General features: G+C 38.2%; 1 protein-coding gene across 44 annotated transcripts in view; it reads left to right on the forward strand.

Moving 5' to 3' along the window:
- Positions 1-17,567, forward strand: part of LOC122801915 (ABI family member 3 binding protein) — a 3,486,228-nt gene that overhangs the window by 729,035 nt on the left and 2,739,626 nt on the right. For all 44 annotated transcript variants that reach the window (XM_044071601.1, XM_044071602.1, XM_044071604.1 and 41 more), the window contains 2 exons: positions 12,332-12,415; positions 12,505-12,637. In XM_044071601.1, the coding sequence (XP_043927536.1) occupies positions 12,332-12,415; positions 12,505-12,637 (217 nt within the window). The remainder of the gene's footprint in view (positions 1-12,331; positions 12,416-12,504; positions 12,638-17,567) is intronic.

Raw genomic sequence — 17,567 nt, forward strand, 5'->3', positions numbered from 1 at the left:
ATAGCTGTAGACATCATCCTTATCTTTACTATCATGCCAAATGCGTGAGAAGAATACATGAAATTCATTGTCACTTTTACTAAGCTCAGTAATTGCCTCACCATTAACAACATTGGTAAGAAAGTATTGCTATTAATTTCATTTATATATCTATAAAATCCATTTTATTTGAGATATTACTAATTAATTCATTCTTAAAACAAATTTTTCATGTAGTAATTTCCTTTTTCATGTTCTTACATGATGCACTAAATTTATTTCTGTTCATATTTAAAGGGAACCTGAGTACAGTTTTTAATCTCTGCTTTTTCCTCCTGTACAATCTCAAAATTTATTTGTTCCACCAAACTGGGAAAGGGGTATTGTTTGTCTTTTGTTTTACTGTAGTAGTAACTCCCTACTGAAGCATCTTTTCCAAAACGCCTGTATCCATAGTAACTGTCAGATCTACCAACTATAGTCACCCCATCACACCTCACATAATGCTCATATTCATGTTTTTAAATGTATAGTTCCAGTTAATAAATTATCAATAACAAATGTGAGAGAATTATGATCTGATGACCCTAATGATGGAAATATCGTTATGGATTGAACTTTAGTCTGTACGTTAGTAAATATATTTTCCCCTGGTATTACATTTTACCATTTGAGTCATTCCAAAGTATGAGACAAGATCAATAAATTTTTTAGCAAATTAAGATCTAGTACATAGTGACTCCTGACATATTCCAAGGTAATTTAAAATCACTGAATTAATAGCATGTCACCTTTCCAATTCAGGCAGTCATCTAAATTATGTGAATACTCCCTATGCAAAGTATTGTCCATATCTGGTATACAATATGACAGTACTACATACAGCTGTCTTGTACCTGTATGAATCCAAACAGTCATAGTCTCCGGCATAGGCATATTCTTAAATAGTGATGATCTGACAGAACTGTGCACCCATAAAAGTACCCCACCACCTCTTGGACCTTGCCTTAAACATTCATTTTTAACAAAATATTTTAAGTGAATAAGAGAAGAGTCCCAAGCTTCTGTTATTGCTATTATTTTTCTTGTTCTGCAGCTATTAAACAGCTTAAACCAGTGAACTTATTTTCTAAGCTTCTAGCATTACTTAAAATACATTTTACTGTTTCCTGTGTAACTTTACATTCCTTTTTTGTTCTAATACTAAAAAAGGATGCAACTGGTCAGATAATTTTACTGGCCGTGCAGCTTGCCCCATAGGTACTTAGATGAAAATTGTCTTGAGCAAATAGCTGATGATCATGAAAACTCTCTTCCCAGTATTTTAGTAATTCTACACTAAACATCAATGAAGTTTCTCTTAACCAATTATTAAATGCATGAGCCTCAGTACATAAGTAGTCTGTGCAAGAAAAGGATGGAAAAATCTCACTCAGGATATAATGGACATTAGTCCTTTCTCGATATTCTATTATAATCAACATTGAGTTCATCGTATGCTTCAGGGGTGCGTGTTTTAAATCATTAGTCCCCACATGTATTACATATAGACTATATGCCTGTTTCACTACTCTCTGTCTTTGCAAAAGCTTAAGAATGTCCATTAATCTCAATCCCAAGACAGCAGATACAGTAAGACAGGGTGTATCCATTTTTGATAGTTCTTCAATAACAGGCTTTAATATTGAGTCCCCCAAAATTAATACTTCATATGATTCAGTTAACCTTTGAGCTGTTCTCTTTTCACTTTCTTTAGCATCAGCATCATCTGATATATCATGAGGTTCTGCCTGACTTGTCCTTTTAATATGTCTCTTGATAGTAATATTCTTATTACATGCATTTGATTAAGGTACCAGTAAAACAGAAGGAGAATTTTCTATAGTTACACAATTTACATTTATAATGAAATTATTCCTAAACTCGCTTAAAGGCTTTGTATCATTAACTTTTCTTCCATCCTTAGATACAGTGACTTCTTGGTGTAGACACACAGACCTTTGTTCTTGTATAAATGAACCTGAATCAATGCTATCCAGGGAAACATAATTAATCTGAACTGAGGTTACCTACAGAATTTTTTTCTCAGTATTTTATGTCAGCTACCCTCAATAGTACTTAAATCCAGTTGGAGTTCAGAAGTAACATCCATAACCTGCTTCTCTAACTCATTACATATACAGCATCTTGTCCCATTGTTTCTTTTCTTAGCCATAGCTTCTTTCTCTTTGGAGAATCTGACTTACCTAAGCTCTCATTCATACTGTTATCCAGAAGTAATTTCTGATTAACATTCTGTTTATAACGATCCAAACATTCATAAGTTTATTTTCCATCAATTAAGTATTCAGAAATCATAGTAAATGCTTTTCTAAAATGACACATACCAGAATCTAAAGGACTTACTGTCAATGACCTTCAAATTTTCCATTTGTTTAGTGCAATTTGAACAAGTATTAGCTTCACCTTGCTTATAATACACTTTACAATGCACACATTCTTTAATATCATTTGATTTTATAAGGTCTCCCAAAACATAGAAATTTAGTGAATCCAGATGTGATGATATGTGGAAGTGCCATCTGTGCCAGGGAGAGTAGGGTAGTACATATGTACATAATTCCAGCACAGCCAGCTGGAGTTTTGTGAAAAAAAAAACAGTTTATGCCATTTGATAATCTCTCTGATTTGCACAGATGCTGGTGATAAAAAATATGTTTGTAAAGTTACCTGTGTTAAAAATGTGAACGAGATTCAGTCAGTCTGAGAGAGTGAGCCAAAGAGAAATAATCTGGCTCTTGCTGTGGTAAGACACTCTGCACATATCAGCCTGCCTTGCTTAGTACGTAGCCAGGGAACAGTAATTCTTTAGGTTGACAGGGACCTATAATGAGAATAGTTTAGTATTGTTTTTCTCTAACTGGGAGAAGCTATACAACTGTATTATTTTTGAAATCTCTGTGGTTGAACTCTCTTGTTTATTGTATTCAGTATTCTCTTGTTTTCTGTTTTTTTTTTTAATATTTAATACTGTTTATTGTGGCTGGTCCTTTAGAAAATGCTTTTAACATCCTGAGAGTACTTATGCTTATTTTGGTGACACTGTGGCTGCTCCTGAAAGCCTTGCTGCTCAGGCCACACTCCATTATTATTATTAATTGCACACAGTATAATCGGGTACCCTTTTTTAAGATCCTTAAAATAGTTGACTGGTGGCAGCCTGATTACCTCTGAGTCTGGGCAGAAAGGAGCACAGCTAGTAAATCTGTGCCAGCTTTTCCCAGGTGTGTATGTGTGTGTGTGTGTAAAACTCAAATATTCAAGTGCGTGTCAGCTACTGGGAACAGGGATGCAGAGCTGTAAGGTGGTCAGTATGGAGTTTTGTGTGGGCCTGGAGAGAGTAAGAAAGTCCAGACCCAGGCTGGATCGTGCTGCCTGTGTGCTCTTAAGGGAGATTGTGCTTGGTGCAGGGAGCTGCATCTGAAAATACTGTGTGAATCCATCATTACTCATAGTGACCATCCCTGACCAGAGTTAGTGGTGAGGACTGAGTCTCCTTGTTTGCTGGCCGGAGTAGAGACAATGTCACATATTGGTGGCAGCTGGTTGGGATTTTAATTGAACTTCTGTAGTCAGTGGACAATTGTCACTGAAGGTGCGTGTACTCAAAGCAGCTACAAGATAAACATACACAGTTTCATTTCCACAACAGTTTTATTTATTTTTATTAGTTGGTTGAGTCAGGGAAAGCAGGCAAGGATGTCAGCAGAGGATTATAGCAAGGTAGCAAAGAACCAGTTGGCCAAGGTGTGTGAAGTCAAAGGACTGGGGCATGCCAACCTGACAAAAGAAGAGATGATTTCAGCCTTGGTCACAGCTGCAGCATGGACCAGCAACCCAGAAGACATCCATTCTGCTGATGGGGATGTGCAGTCTTCAGAAAAAGGACAGCTCACCTTTTCCTCAGAGGACTTAAAAATCTGTCTGGAGATAAACAGATTTGAACTGGAGGCCAAATGTTTGAAATCATCAGAGAGATTGCAGCTTTTGGAGATCAAAGAAAATGAGAGACTGTGGTGTTTGGAGGTCGAAGAAAATGAGAGACTGTGGCATTTGGAGGCTGAAGAAAATGAGAAACAGTGCCAACATGAGAGTTAGATGCTGACTTTTCTGAAGTGCCATGGAGGTAATGGGGAAGGGATTAACTGGACCCCAGAAGCAATAAAGGTCAGTAATTTTCTTCCACAGTTTACAGAGGGTGATAATTTTGATAGTTTTATTCATGTGTTTGAAAGGGTATGTAAACAATATGATATTAACCAAGATCTCCGAGTGTGGTTCCTGAACCCCTTACTCCATGGCAAAGCTGTAACTGCTGTTTCTAAATTGTCTGATACTGATTTCTTAAACTATGCTAAGGTTAAGCAGTGCTTACTAGAATGCTTTAAGTTAACACCTGGAGCTTACAAAAAAAAAGTTTTGTGAGCATACACGCAAGGCAGATGAAAGAGTATGTAATTATATTGCTGAGTTAAGCACTTACTTTCATAGGTGAGTGAGTGGGTGTTAGGTTGCCACTTTTGAAGGGTTGGCAGACCATTTGGTGAGGGAACAAGCCCTTAGCACTTTGTCTGAGGACATAAGAATCTGGTTGAGAGACCAGGAATGAAAGTCGGCTGATGAGATGGGGAGGAAAGGGGATCTCTACTTAGCAAGTAGAGCGTCACTGCACAAAAAAGGGGATACCGAGCTCTGCACATGGTTATAGGGGAAACCCATGGTAGAAAGCCTAAACCACCCCAACAGAGTACTCCAGTAGCAGGGGAAGCCACTAGTTCAGGTACACAACTGGGACCCAGGGTTAGATATTTCAAATGTAACCAGAGGAGCCATGTAGCATGCAGATGTCCACTGAGGCAAGGTGGAGAACAAAAGGTGAAGGAGCCAGCAAGTGGGAATAACAGCATGCCAGTGGGAAGTTGTCTGGAGCCAACGGGGGTACCAAATTATCACCAAAGTTTGTATCCTATCTTAATGGATGGAAGACAGGCCACTGCTAAGAGAGCGACAGCCTCTGATATAACCATTGTGAAGCCTGCAGTGGTTAAAGAGTACTTGCTTGGGCAGTCCACACCAGTCAGGGCTTTAGGAGGAACATCATTCCAGGTACCTTTGGCCAGGATTCACCTTGACTGGGAGGGTGGAAAAGGGAGCAAGCATATAGATGTGTTTGAGGATATCCTTGTAAATGTCTTGATAGGGAATGATTTTGATAATGCAGTACCTTGTGTGCATGCAGTTACACGCTGTCAGGCTTGGAGACAGGCATGTGGGTTAGGTAGCATGGGGAGACTCAGATTGATCCCACACCTGAAGCTGGGGCTGTTGAGGTGGCTGTTTCAGAGAGGGAGCTATCCTGTAGCAGTGAGCCTGAAAGTGAGCCACAGCTGCTGCTAGGTATTGATGTTCCCATGGACAGGGTGACTGCAAGGGCAGAGGTGAGTAGCAGTACCCAGGCTGACAGTGAAACACCACTGTCATAAGAGACCGGACTTCCAGTGGAAAGGAAGCTGGGAAGGGTCACAAAGGTAGACATAACACAGGCTCAGCTTTCAGACCTTACATTATGAGGCTTGAGGGGGTAGCTAAGGAGGAATCTGATTCTTAAGGAAAAGGGGACACTGTATACTGGAAGAAAGGGTTACTGTATAGAGATTGGACCCCTGAGGGAGGGGTAGAGGTTGAGATAATACGGCAAGTGGCAGATCCCAGAGCCTAACATCTGGCACTGCTAGCCATAGCCCATGACATTCCGTTTGCAGATAACAAAAGATTACTGTATAGAGAGTGGACCCCTGAGGGAGGGCTAGATGGTGAGGTAATATGGCAGTTAGTAGTGCCCAGAGCCTACCGTCCGGCATCTCTAGCCATAGCCCATCACATAACTTTTGCAAGCCATATGGGCATAACGTGTACCGAGAGATGTACTATGCAGAACTTTTATTGGCCTGGGATTGCAAGGGATGTAACAGGGTACTGCAGGACCTGTGAGCAGTGCCAAAAGCTAGGCAAGGCAGGAGATAAGGTCAAAGCTGTGTGGATGCCTTTGCCTGTGATCGAGGAGCCATTTTAGAGGGTAGCTATGGGTCTTGTTGAGAGGTTAAACTCTACACTACAGACCATGCAACGGTCATTTGCAGGCCAGTTTAAGAGGGAGTGGGACAAATATCTGCCCCATCTGCTGTTTGCATACAGAGAGGTGCTCCAGGATTCCTCAGACTTTTCACCCTTTCAGTTGCTTTATGGGTATAGGGTGAGGAGGCCTTTAAATTTGATCCATGATGAGTGGGAGGATGAATGTGAATCCCACAAGGAGTCTGTTGTGGCATATGCCCTAAACTTCAGTCAGGACAAGGCGTAGGGAGCTCATGGACTTGGTCCAGGAGAACCTGACAAGAGCCAACAACAGAAAAAGGTCTGGTATGACAGGAATGCTCAAGCTCAAGAGTATGCCGTGGCAGAGCAGGGTATGGTGCTCATTCCTGTCAGACACAGTAAGCTGCAGGCAGCTTGGGAGGTACCCTTCAAAGTGGTAAGGAAGGTCAGTGATGTTAATTGCAAGGTAAACCTGTGAGGCAGGAGGCAGGGGCACAAACTGTACCATGTTAACATGATGAAGCCTTCCATGATAAGGAGGCCGTTGTACTGAGTATTTGCAATGGATGGCAGGAAGAGTCTGACGGAGATAAGATAGTGTGGACCCCAGCCTCTGCGCAGGCATTTGAAAAGCTTAAAGGGCTTTGGGAGGACCCCTGTGTTAGCCAGTCCAGATTATAGCAAAGAATTTGTTGTGCAGGTGGATGCTTTGAACCATGGGTGGGGGCTGTACTCAACCAGGTTTCGTCAGAGGGAGAAGGATGCCCAATTGCATATCTCAGCCATAAACTCCAGCCCAGGGAGAATGCCAATTCAGATGAGATCTCAAGAGAGTGTATAGCTTAATGTGTTCCCAGGCAGGCCCATTTCTCTCAATCTGTGTTTTTCACTTGAAAAAATAGCTTAAGTTTTCAGAGGACAGAGATGTGACAATATGTGGTAGTGCCATCTGTGCCAGGGAGAGTAGGATAATACATTTGTACATATGCCAGCATAGCCAGCTGGAGTTTTGTGGGAAAAAAAAGTTTATGCCATTTGATTATCTCTCTGATTTGTACAAATGCTGATGTTAAAAAATATGTTTGTAAAGTTACCTGTACTAAAAATGTATAACTGTATATTAGGTTGTATTGCTGTAACTGATCAAATGTGAATGTTCTATCAGAGAACCCTAGAAGGGTGGAAAGTTTGAAACTGTGTTATAGCTTTCAGATGCTGCTACAGATCTTAGTAAAGCTCTTGTGAGTGTATTGTACCAGAGTCAGGTAGCCAGAGGTGATGCCTTCCTCTTACCAGCTGAGCTATTCAGAACCCTCACAGCAGTACTTTAGAATCTGACAGAAAAGATTTCTGACAGGATATATATCTCACACATCCACACAGTCAGTGAATGAGATTCAGTCAGTCTGAGAGAGAGACATCATCTAGCTTTTGCTGTGGTAAGACACTCAGCACATATCAGCCTGCCTTGCTTAGTAAGTAGTCAGAGAACAGTAATTCTTTAGTTAGACAGGGACCTCTAGTGAGAATATTTTAGTATTGTGTTTTATAACTATGATAAACTATCCAACTGTATTATTTTTGAAATATTTGTGGTTGAACTCTGTTGTTTATTGTATTCAGTATTCTCTTGTTTTCTGTTATATTATTTATTATTAAATATTTTAATACGTTTTACTGTGGGTGGTCCTTTAGAGAATGCTTTTAACATCTTAGGAGTACTTATGCTTATTTTGGCAACACTGTGGCCGCTCCTGAAATTCTTGCTGCTCAGGCCACACTCCATTATTATTATTAATTGTACACAGTATAATTGGGTACCCTTTGTAAGAGCCTTACAATAGTTGACTGGTGGCAGCCTGATTACCTCTGAGTCTGGGCAGAAAAGGGCACAGCTAGTAAATCTGTGCCAATTTTTCCCAGGCGTGTATATGCGTGTGTAAAACTCAGATATTCAAGTGTATGTGTCAGCTATTAGGAACAGGGACACAGAGCTCCAAGGTGATCAGTGTGGAGTTTTGTGTGGGCCTGGAGAGAGTAATAAGTCCAGCCCCAAATCTGGAGCATGCTCTCTGTGTGCTCTTAAGGGAAATTGGTGCAGGGAGCTGCATTTGAAAATACTGTGTGAATCCATCTTTACTCTTAGTGACTGTCCCTCACCAGTGTAAGTGATGAGGATCGAATCTCCTTTATTGCTGGTCCGCAGTAGGGACAGCATCACACCATATTTTGCTGAATGTTTAACAAATAGTGTAGAATTAAATTCCTTGTAAAATTAAGTGTAACAAGCGTAAACCTTAGGACTTACATACTGTACCCCGTTTCCCACTCCTAACTCAATCAAGCGCCAGAAAGATGTGAGCAACCACTCTTCCCAGGTGAGAGATTTTAAGCAGTACTAGCTCCTATCTTATTGAATGGGAGCCTCCACACCCTCAATAACATCAACAAACATCCAGGAAGTTAAAAATAGACCGGAATAAAACAAACCCAGAAAACACTGCTAAAACCTACTACCAAACAAACATACCTAGTACAAGCAGAAGCAGAAAGTTAGAAAACTCTACCACAAAGTAAAAAAGGCAGAAAGCCAGGAAACACTGCTAGCACTTACTACCAAATAAGTAGTTAAGTCAATGCAAGCAGAAGCAGAAATATGAACTCTATTACAAAGTAAACAAAAAGCAAAAAACTTATACTTTTCTGACAGTACCTACTTCCAGATGAGCAATTATCTCAGTGCTAGCACAAAAGTGAAAAATGAAAATTAAAAAAGAGAAAAACACAATCAGATCAGAATCTGTCTTGGATTGGATATTAGTTACCCACCCCCACAATTACTCCAACTATGGCACCCTACCCAACATACTGAGTGACCACCTCCCAGCATACACCCACAGGACTCACTCTGATATAGTCAATACACACTCCTATAAAACATCCAGAAATCTCACCCACTTTGACCAGAATACATTTTCAAGCATTCTAAAAACACATAACTGGCTCCTATTAAAAACTCTCCCCCTAGATGAGGCAGATAATTACTTTAATAACCTTTTCTTGGATATTCTTAATATCTTAGCCCCCATACGCATCAAGTGAACAAAAGTGAATCATCCCCCATAGCTAACAAAACTGAGTAAACAATGCATCCTTCATAGAGACAAAGCATGGAAAACTAAATTAATTTCAAACAACTAAGAAATAGAGCCAAGAAGCGAGTAAAACAAGATTAAAAAAAAAATATATATATATATATATATATATATATATATATATATATATATTTTCTCCTCTAAGCTAACAACCTTACAAAATAATCCAAAGAATTTCTGAAAGTCAGTCTTCACCCTTCTCAACCCTGGAACTCTACAGAATCTCTCTCCTGCACCTGACCTAAGACCCCTAATCAAATTTCCCATGACTTTAATACCCACTTTATTACCACCATCCAAAAATTAATCAAAGACTCCTTAACAAGCCCAAACAAATACTCCCAGAATACTAATAATCTCATACAAAATGACAATGTACCGTGCATTCCAGACAAAAATTCCAATCCTTCCACAACTCACTAATTTTCTGTTCAACCAGTACCCACATCTCTTATATTTAAACTATTAAAAAAAACTCAAACCACAAACAACCTTCCCCCAGAATATTTACAACTAGCAGCAAATGCAATTGCATATCCAGTTGGTATTCCTATAAACCGCTCTCTCACAGAAGGATAAATTCCACATCTATGGAAAAAATCTATTATTACTCCACTACATAACGGCGGAAACTCTCACAACCTCTCAAACTATCGCCACATCTCTATACTTTCCCCACTATCCAAAATCCTTGAGAAGTGTGTGCACACACAATTACTCAAGTACCTCATTGATAATAATCTTCTGTCTCCCACTCAACATGGCTTCCGCCTAGAGCACAGCACTATTACAGCCCTGCTCTCATTCACAGATACTGTCAACAAAGACTTAGATACAAGTCACCCCACTTCAGTAATCCTATGGATCTATCTAAGGCTTTTGACACAGTATCACATACTAAACTTCTGATCCAATTAACAAAACTTGGCTGCGCCCCCAAATCCCTCAACTGGTTTACATCATAACTAAACAATAGACAACAATCTGTAAAGTGGTATAACATCCACTCTGATTATCAGTCAGACAACATAGTCCCACAGGGTTCCATTCTGGGACCATTACTCTGCAAAATCTTTATTAATGACCTCCACAAAGTCTCTCAACTAGGTAAAATTATCCAATACACCGATTCGACAATACTCTCTACTTCAAACAATTTCTCTGGCCTCCTCACAGTTACTCAAAATGCTTTTACAGATATTGAATCATGACTAAACAATTCACAACTGCTACTAAATACCAAAAAAAAAACTATTCTCTTCAAAACCACCAGATATAGAGTTCAAAATCTTATCTAAAGATGGAACTGAAATAGAAATAGTAAAATCTGCCAAACTACTAGGCATTGCAATTAGCGACAAACTCACCTTTGAAACACATATTCTCAATGCAATAAAGAAAACACATTTTAAACTTGGAAAACTTTATCATCATAAACTTTACATGGACAAACACACCAAAACAAAACTGGCAAGTACCTTATTCATCCTTGCTCTACTTTATGGTAGTCCCATCTTTACTAATCTTCACTCATCCCTCAGCAATAAACTTCAGTCTTGTTACTATAAAATAACTAAATTCGCCTCAGGAAAGCCTAACCGCTCCCACCACTGCCAAGAAATCTCTAAACTGAACTGGTTGGATTTCCTAAACTATTTTTACTATACCCAACTAATGCTAGCCTATAAACTAATTTATAAACCAAATACCTGCCCAGCACTATCATCAATACTGCAAACATATATTCCTTTACATACCCTAAGATCTCCAACAAATTGCTACGAAGTGTAACCAAGCCCAACAAGAGAGCTGGACAATGCTTGTTCTCCCATAGCATTGCTAAAAAATGGAACTCCTTACCCTCCCATATTACCCAAACAGACTGTTTAAAGACATATAAAATAGCATTAAAAACTTACTTCCTACATAACCTCAAATGCCACTGCAAATCAAACAAACCACCGTAAAACCTTTACTACTTATTTCTAACCCAGTTCCATAGTTCAAAATAACTTTTACCCTGACATCAACAGCTCTATTACTGCTATAACTGTTGGCAAGAACTGCCATGTTTTTTTCGTGCAATGCCAAAAAGAAACAACTCAAGCTTTGTACTATACTACCAACTGTTATCTAAGTTTATATAAGTTCTGATACAGTCTGATAAGTTTTATATTGTCAATGTATTCTACTTTTATAATTTTTTTAAAATTTTTTGCATAGTTCCACTTTTAAAATATTTTTGTCAAATATAACAAAAGACAAACCAAATGGCTCAAAAACTTGTAAACAGTAATAAAAATAAAAAAGCGAGCCACCGAGGCAGAATTTGCACGAAACACAAGTTTATTTAACACTAAACACTGTCAAAGTAAAACCAACTAAGCGCTTTCGCCAAGAAACATGCCAATTCAATTACTTTGACAGTGTTTTTTTTTTTTGTTTTGTCTATATTTTTATTTGACTGTATTAACTGTCGAGCTTTTCTCCCTGGACCTCCACTGAAAATGGGTTCCTGACCCAGTGGACTTTCCCGGTCAACAAATGTCAATAAGTAAATAAATAAATACAGTAAATAAACTATCTCAAACTAAAACAAAAGGCAGAAAGCCAAAACACTGAATGTGTTCATAATTGTGCTACTTGATGCTGTAATCACTTCCTCTGTGCTGTGACCATCAACATGGTAAACAAATCTTTGTATGTTGAGGCATGAATTCCAACTTAAGAGGTACAACAACTATCTCACAATTTCATTTGATTCTAAATCTTGTTGGAATCTCATGTGGAGCTTCATAGTAAATTGCCTTATAAGAAAAATTACATATATGCTTGTGTTCTTCTTTCTGTGTTTTTATGTGTGTGTGTGTGTGTGTGTGTGTGTATATATATATATATATATATATATATATATATATATATATATATATACATATATATATTTATATATGTAGATATAGATATATTATGATGCCATACTACCTAATGTAATACATTGTGATTTCCTCAGTTTGTAACAATTACTCTTTATATGTTTTCAGAGGCAGAACCCAAATATCTAATTTCAGTGCAACCGGTACAGCCAGTGCATCCATTGCTTACTCTAAGGAAGTACTGCGCAGCTAGTAAGTAATAAGATGGATTCATTTGAAATGCATATTTAATTTTGATTATATTTGTAAGCATGGTTTTGATTTGTATTGCTGCATTGCAGGTCAGATCACCCGACAAAAGCCTCTGCATTTGGTAGTTGGAACCCTGACTCCAACATCTGTGTTACTGTCATGGGGAATCCTCATTAAGTCCCAGAAAAGTGGCATTTTGATGAATGACTGCCTTGAAGACAGGTAATAAATTTCAGGCCTGTTTAATACTAGATTTAAGAGCTATTATTTGTAGTTGTATTTCAATTTTACTTAAGTAATGAGTTCTGGTATGTCAATGAATCAGTCAGAAACAATTCACATGAACTGCACTACAGGCTAAAACAATATGGTTTAAACAGAATCTGTGAATTCCTTTTTGCTCTTGGGAAATATGCCCTCAATCCTCCATACAAAAGAATGTATTCCCTACACTCCTCCCTTAATATAATCAACTTAATGGTTATCAACCGGTGTGAAAATGGGAAAGGATCATTAGCAAATATTAATACTAGCCATCTTATTTTAGCCTGAAGTCCACTTTGGGTTCTTTGTTTCTTAATGACCGCCTTTTCCAGTGTCACAACATAACAAGTGCAAGCAAATCCTGCAAAGAAATGATAACTTTATTTTTGCTATTATGAATATAAAATATCAGCCTGTGATCTGAATGTGATCAGCTTGTTGGAAACTTGCCAGTTAGATATGTTTTAATTTGAAATCACAGAGTACAGTCTCCAACTTTGTTTAATACACAACATAACAGGTGATAGCGCAGTGCAAGCAGTTAACCTGAGAGACAAATATATAAATAATCTATGCTGCTAAAGTGATACTCTTGCATACAGAGTATTAATTTGTGCAACTAATACCTGAACTCCTTAAAGTATGTACATATGCACAGATATCTTCATCACTGCCACACGTTAGCATGGTCGGGTAGCAAGTGCATATACATATGAAATACTATTTACAATCATATATATATATATATATATATATATATATATATATATGGGTCTAGGACATTTCACTGAATGCACATTTCACTGAAAGTCAAATTAGTGTGCACTTTTCACTGAAAGCTCAATTCACTGAAAACTGAATTCACTGAAACACATTTCACTGAAAGTTATATATGGCCTTTTCCCCACTGTAGTGCGACCCTGGCGTTAGTATATATAGTAAGGGGGTGTGGGTTTGAACTATATACATGGATACTTGCAATTCCAATATATTACTCTCCTCTGAACATAAACACCCCCTTTATTATATATACTAACTCTAGGGTCGCACTACAGTGGGGAAAATGCCATATATAACTTTCAGTGAAATGTGTTTCAGTGAATTGAGTTTTCAGTGAATTGTGCTTTCAGTGAAATTTCTAAACCCATATGTATATATATATATATATATATATATATATATATATATATATATATATATATTTTAATTACTTTGTTAACTGGGTACGTTAGGTTGTCTCAAAATAAGAAAAATGAAAGCCCTGTAACAACCATTTAAACATATTCCTTGCTACAGGTGCGCCATCTTATTCATCATCGTAGTGTGCAGCCCCTTAAGTGAGTTTTGTGCAGTAGGAGTATGTGGCCTGGCAGAAATGTGATTCAAGAAGCTAAATGACTGTAGAGTCAGACCACATAGAAATAACTCTGAACCCTAATGTTTTGTGCATTACCCTGACACACAGAGATAGCTTGACTGAGTTTCATCAGTAAATATATTGCCTTACTTATTCCAAGGTGTTTCATGGCTGATATATGGACTGTTCTGCACGTTGACAGCAACAAGCATATACCTACACTGGCAAGGGATATTTATGAAGTATCTACTAATGCTGTGAAATGTTTTATACCATGCATTTCATGCTGTTTCAGAAAGTCAGGGCTTCTGCTGTTTAACAAAAATCCATACTACATTAGTCTGTGAACTACAGTTTCATGTGTCAGATGGTAATACTGTCACTACTGGACACACACACACAGATATATACACACAGATATATACACATGCACCTGCCAACAATCCTGATTACTTACAGCTCCACACCATCTATCAGCCATCCTGATGTGGCGAGGCAGCATCATGTTTCCTAGCAATAATGTACTTGCAATGTGTCTGGGCATTGCATGTCAAGTGACAGACTGGCAGTGCACCTTGGCTGTTCTCTTCTGCACTGTCATACCACCTTACAGTTCACCAGTTTTGACCTTGTTTGGCATGACTGCAGAGCAGGTTTAATTTGAATAATATATGTTTTAGTTGATTTAGTTATTCAGGAGCTCCATTTTCTGAGATTATGCTGTGCCACTGTGATGTGAAAAGTTATGTAGTGGTTGTCTGTGTGTGATTCTGATGTTGTTTTATCTTCTGAAGATAGCTCCAGTGCATACTGTAAATACAAATTGACATGCTATTCTCTGTGTTGCTTGTATTGTTGTCAATCAACTGTATGGTGCTGAGCATGTCACTTTTCCTATACCCACCATGATTATTACTTTTTAGGCATCTGGTCCAAGGTTTAGCTCCCTTGTGTTTTGCCTTCTCTTTCAGATGTCATTTTCATACCTTCTATGTAGCTAGATTTTTTCATACCTTCTATGTAGCTGGATTCTTGACAGTACCCAGTAGTCTGCAGAAAAACTCTAGGAAGTCTGAACAGGTTTGAGAGCTGCATAGGATTCTAATATATGGTATTTACTGTATCCCAGCTTTACATGATTCTGATGTTTTTATGAATCCCAGACAGTGTGTATTATTGTACATAAACAGGAAGTCCGTCCTGCCAGTCATCAAGTCAGTTTATCAAATATACATCTTGCAACTCAATGAACTGCACCCATCAAATGCAACTTCTGAAGTTTGAGAGGGGAGTGTTAACAAACCTAACCCACCTCCTTTCAGGGACCATGTTAATACTTGTTTCCAGTGTGTGCAGTCAGTAATGTTGCTGCTTCCTCAATGGTTTTGCTTAAATGATTTGCAGATCATTGTAGTTGCAGCTCAACAAAGCAAAGATACTTTCTACAAACACATGCACATACATAATTTTTCCCATTGATATCTTCACATAAGTGTCTAACAAATCTAGGTATCATAATCCATTTCAGGTTGCAATTTTTTTTATTTATGCAATTTTGTCAATGTCTTTGACATTCACTCATATTTATGCACATTACAAACTGCCAGGCAGTCAGTAACCCTACTCAAAACTCTATTTCAGCTATGATTAATATAATTTATTTTATTTTTATTTATTTGACATTTGGTAACTGGGTTAGTCCGACTGGGCTGTAGAGCCCTTTTTCAGCAGAGACCCAAGGAGAAAAGCTCCACAGATAAACAAATACAAAAACAAAACATCATACAATATTAACATACAAGTGTATATACACAGGAAAACAGAATACAACTTATAAATGAACATGTTAGATTACAAGAGTAATACTGAGGGTTTAAACAACCATGGTACATATTAATTATATAAAATATAATATAAACAGTTAGATTCTATCTAACAATTACCATCAGAGGGAAATTCAAGGTTGGTAGAATATCATAAAGAATTTAAATGAGTAGTTTAGGTAAAGTGTGAGAGCTGAGAGGGGAAGGGGAAGAGGAGAGGGAGTAGTTTAGGTGGGAGTGGGACAAGGACAGGTCCGGGAATTAGTAAATAGGCCCTTTATAAGTTTTTTGAAGTTATGGAAGTTGATGTTTGTTCTTTTTGAAAAGGGAAGTTTGTTCCAGGCATTGGCAACAGAGTGGCTGTATAAAAGTTTGCCAATATTTTTATTGGGTTTGTCGATGTCTAAGAGGTGTAGGATTGTACTGCGTAGGTTACGCTTAGGAGAGTAGGGAGTGATGAGTTTGATAAGGGCAGGACAGCGGGAGGATTGATTTAAGATAGTGTGTGTGAGGTGGAGTTGAGGAAGAAGGAGTTGGTTATGTAGCTCAAGCCACTGTAGGTTTTTTAAAGCTATGCAGTGGTGAAAGCAACAGAGAAGGTTGTCAGCAAATCTGGCTATTTTGTTGTAAGTGGTTTCAGGTTTAGCTAATAGACTGGATTGAATAAAGGTGAGAATAAGGGCTGCATAAAGTAAGATTGGGCGAAGGAAAGTCTGTGCTAGAGAACATTTGTCATTAATAGTGAGGTATTTTTTATGTTTGTGTAGACCAAGTTTTTCGTGGGTCTTTTTGATGGCTTGCTGAATATGTATGTCAAACTTTAGTTGGTCATCTATGTTTACACCCAGAAGTTTAGTATGTGGTTCAGCAGACATAAGTGTATTATTAAGAGAAGATACAAGATACTATGATGGTATTTTTGTGTTGCTGTAGTGATTTGGGGAGGAAGATTAGAAATTTATTTTTTTTTTTAGGATTGAGAAGTAGCTGTTTATTGGTCAGCCATTTGTCAACTGAAAGGAGGGAATCTTGAGTAGGAGCAAGGAGGTGGGATAGGTTATCAGAGTACGAGATAATAGTAGAGTCATCTGCATACTGTATTAGTGAGGAGTTTGGACAGGAAATGTGTAGGTTATTTGTAAATATATTAAAAAGGAGAGGTCCAAGGATTGACCCTTGGGGGATACCTGTTTGAATTGGGAGGAAGGAGGCAGAAAGCCATTTGACAGATTGGAATCTGTTGGAGAGGTAACTGGAGAACCATAGTGTAGTAGAGGAGGAGAGGTTAAGGGAAGAAGGTTTTGAGAGAGGTAGGGTATGCAAAACTGTGTCAAAGGCTTTAGATATGTCATGGAAGAGGCTTGAGACTAGTTTGTTATTGTCCCATGCTTTGGCGATATTCTGTGTACATGAAATGAGAGCTGTAGAGGTGTTGTGGTGAGGATGGAAACCGTGCTGGGTGGAAGTTAAGAGGTCGTCTTGTATAATGTATATGAGATGCTGGTTATGAATACATTTTTTTAGAATTTTGGATAAGTGGGATAGTATGGCAGTAGGTCTTTAGTTGGTTGGTTCAGTTGAAATGCCACCTTTATGGAGGGGTATGACATAGGATTTTTTCCAGATGTCAGGAACTGTGTTCTCTTGAACTGACCTGTTTACTAATATGGAGACTGGATGTGTAACAGTTAGCTGCAAGTTTAAGGAA

This window comes from Protopterus annectens, chromosome 5.part0, assembly GCF_019279795.1.
Source record: "Protopterus annectens isolate FY-2018-M chromosome 5.part0, PAN1.0, whole genome shotgun sequence".
Lineage (NCBI taxonomy): Eukaryota > Metazoa > Chordata > Ceratodontiformes > Protopteridae > Protopterus > Protopterus annectens.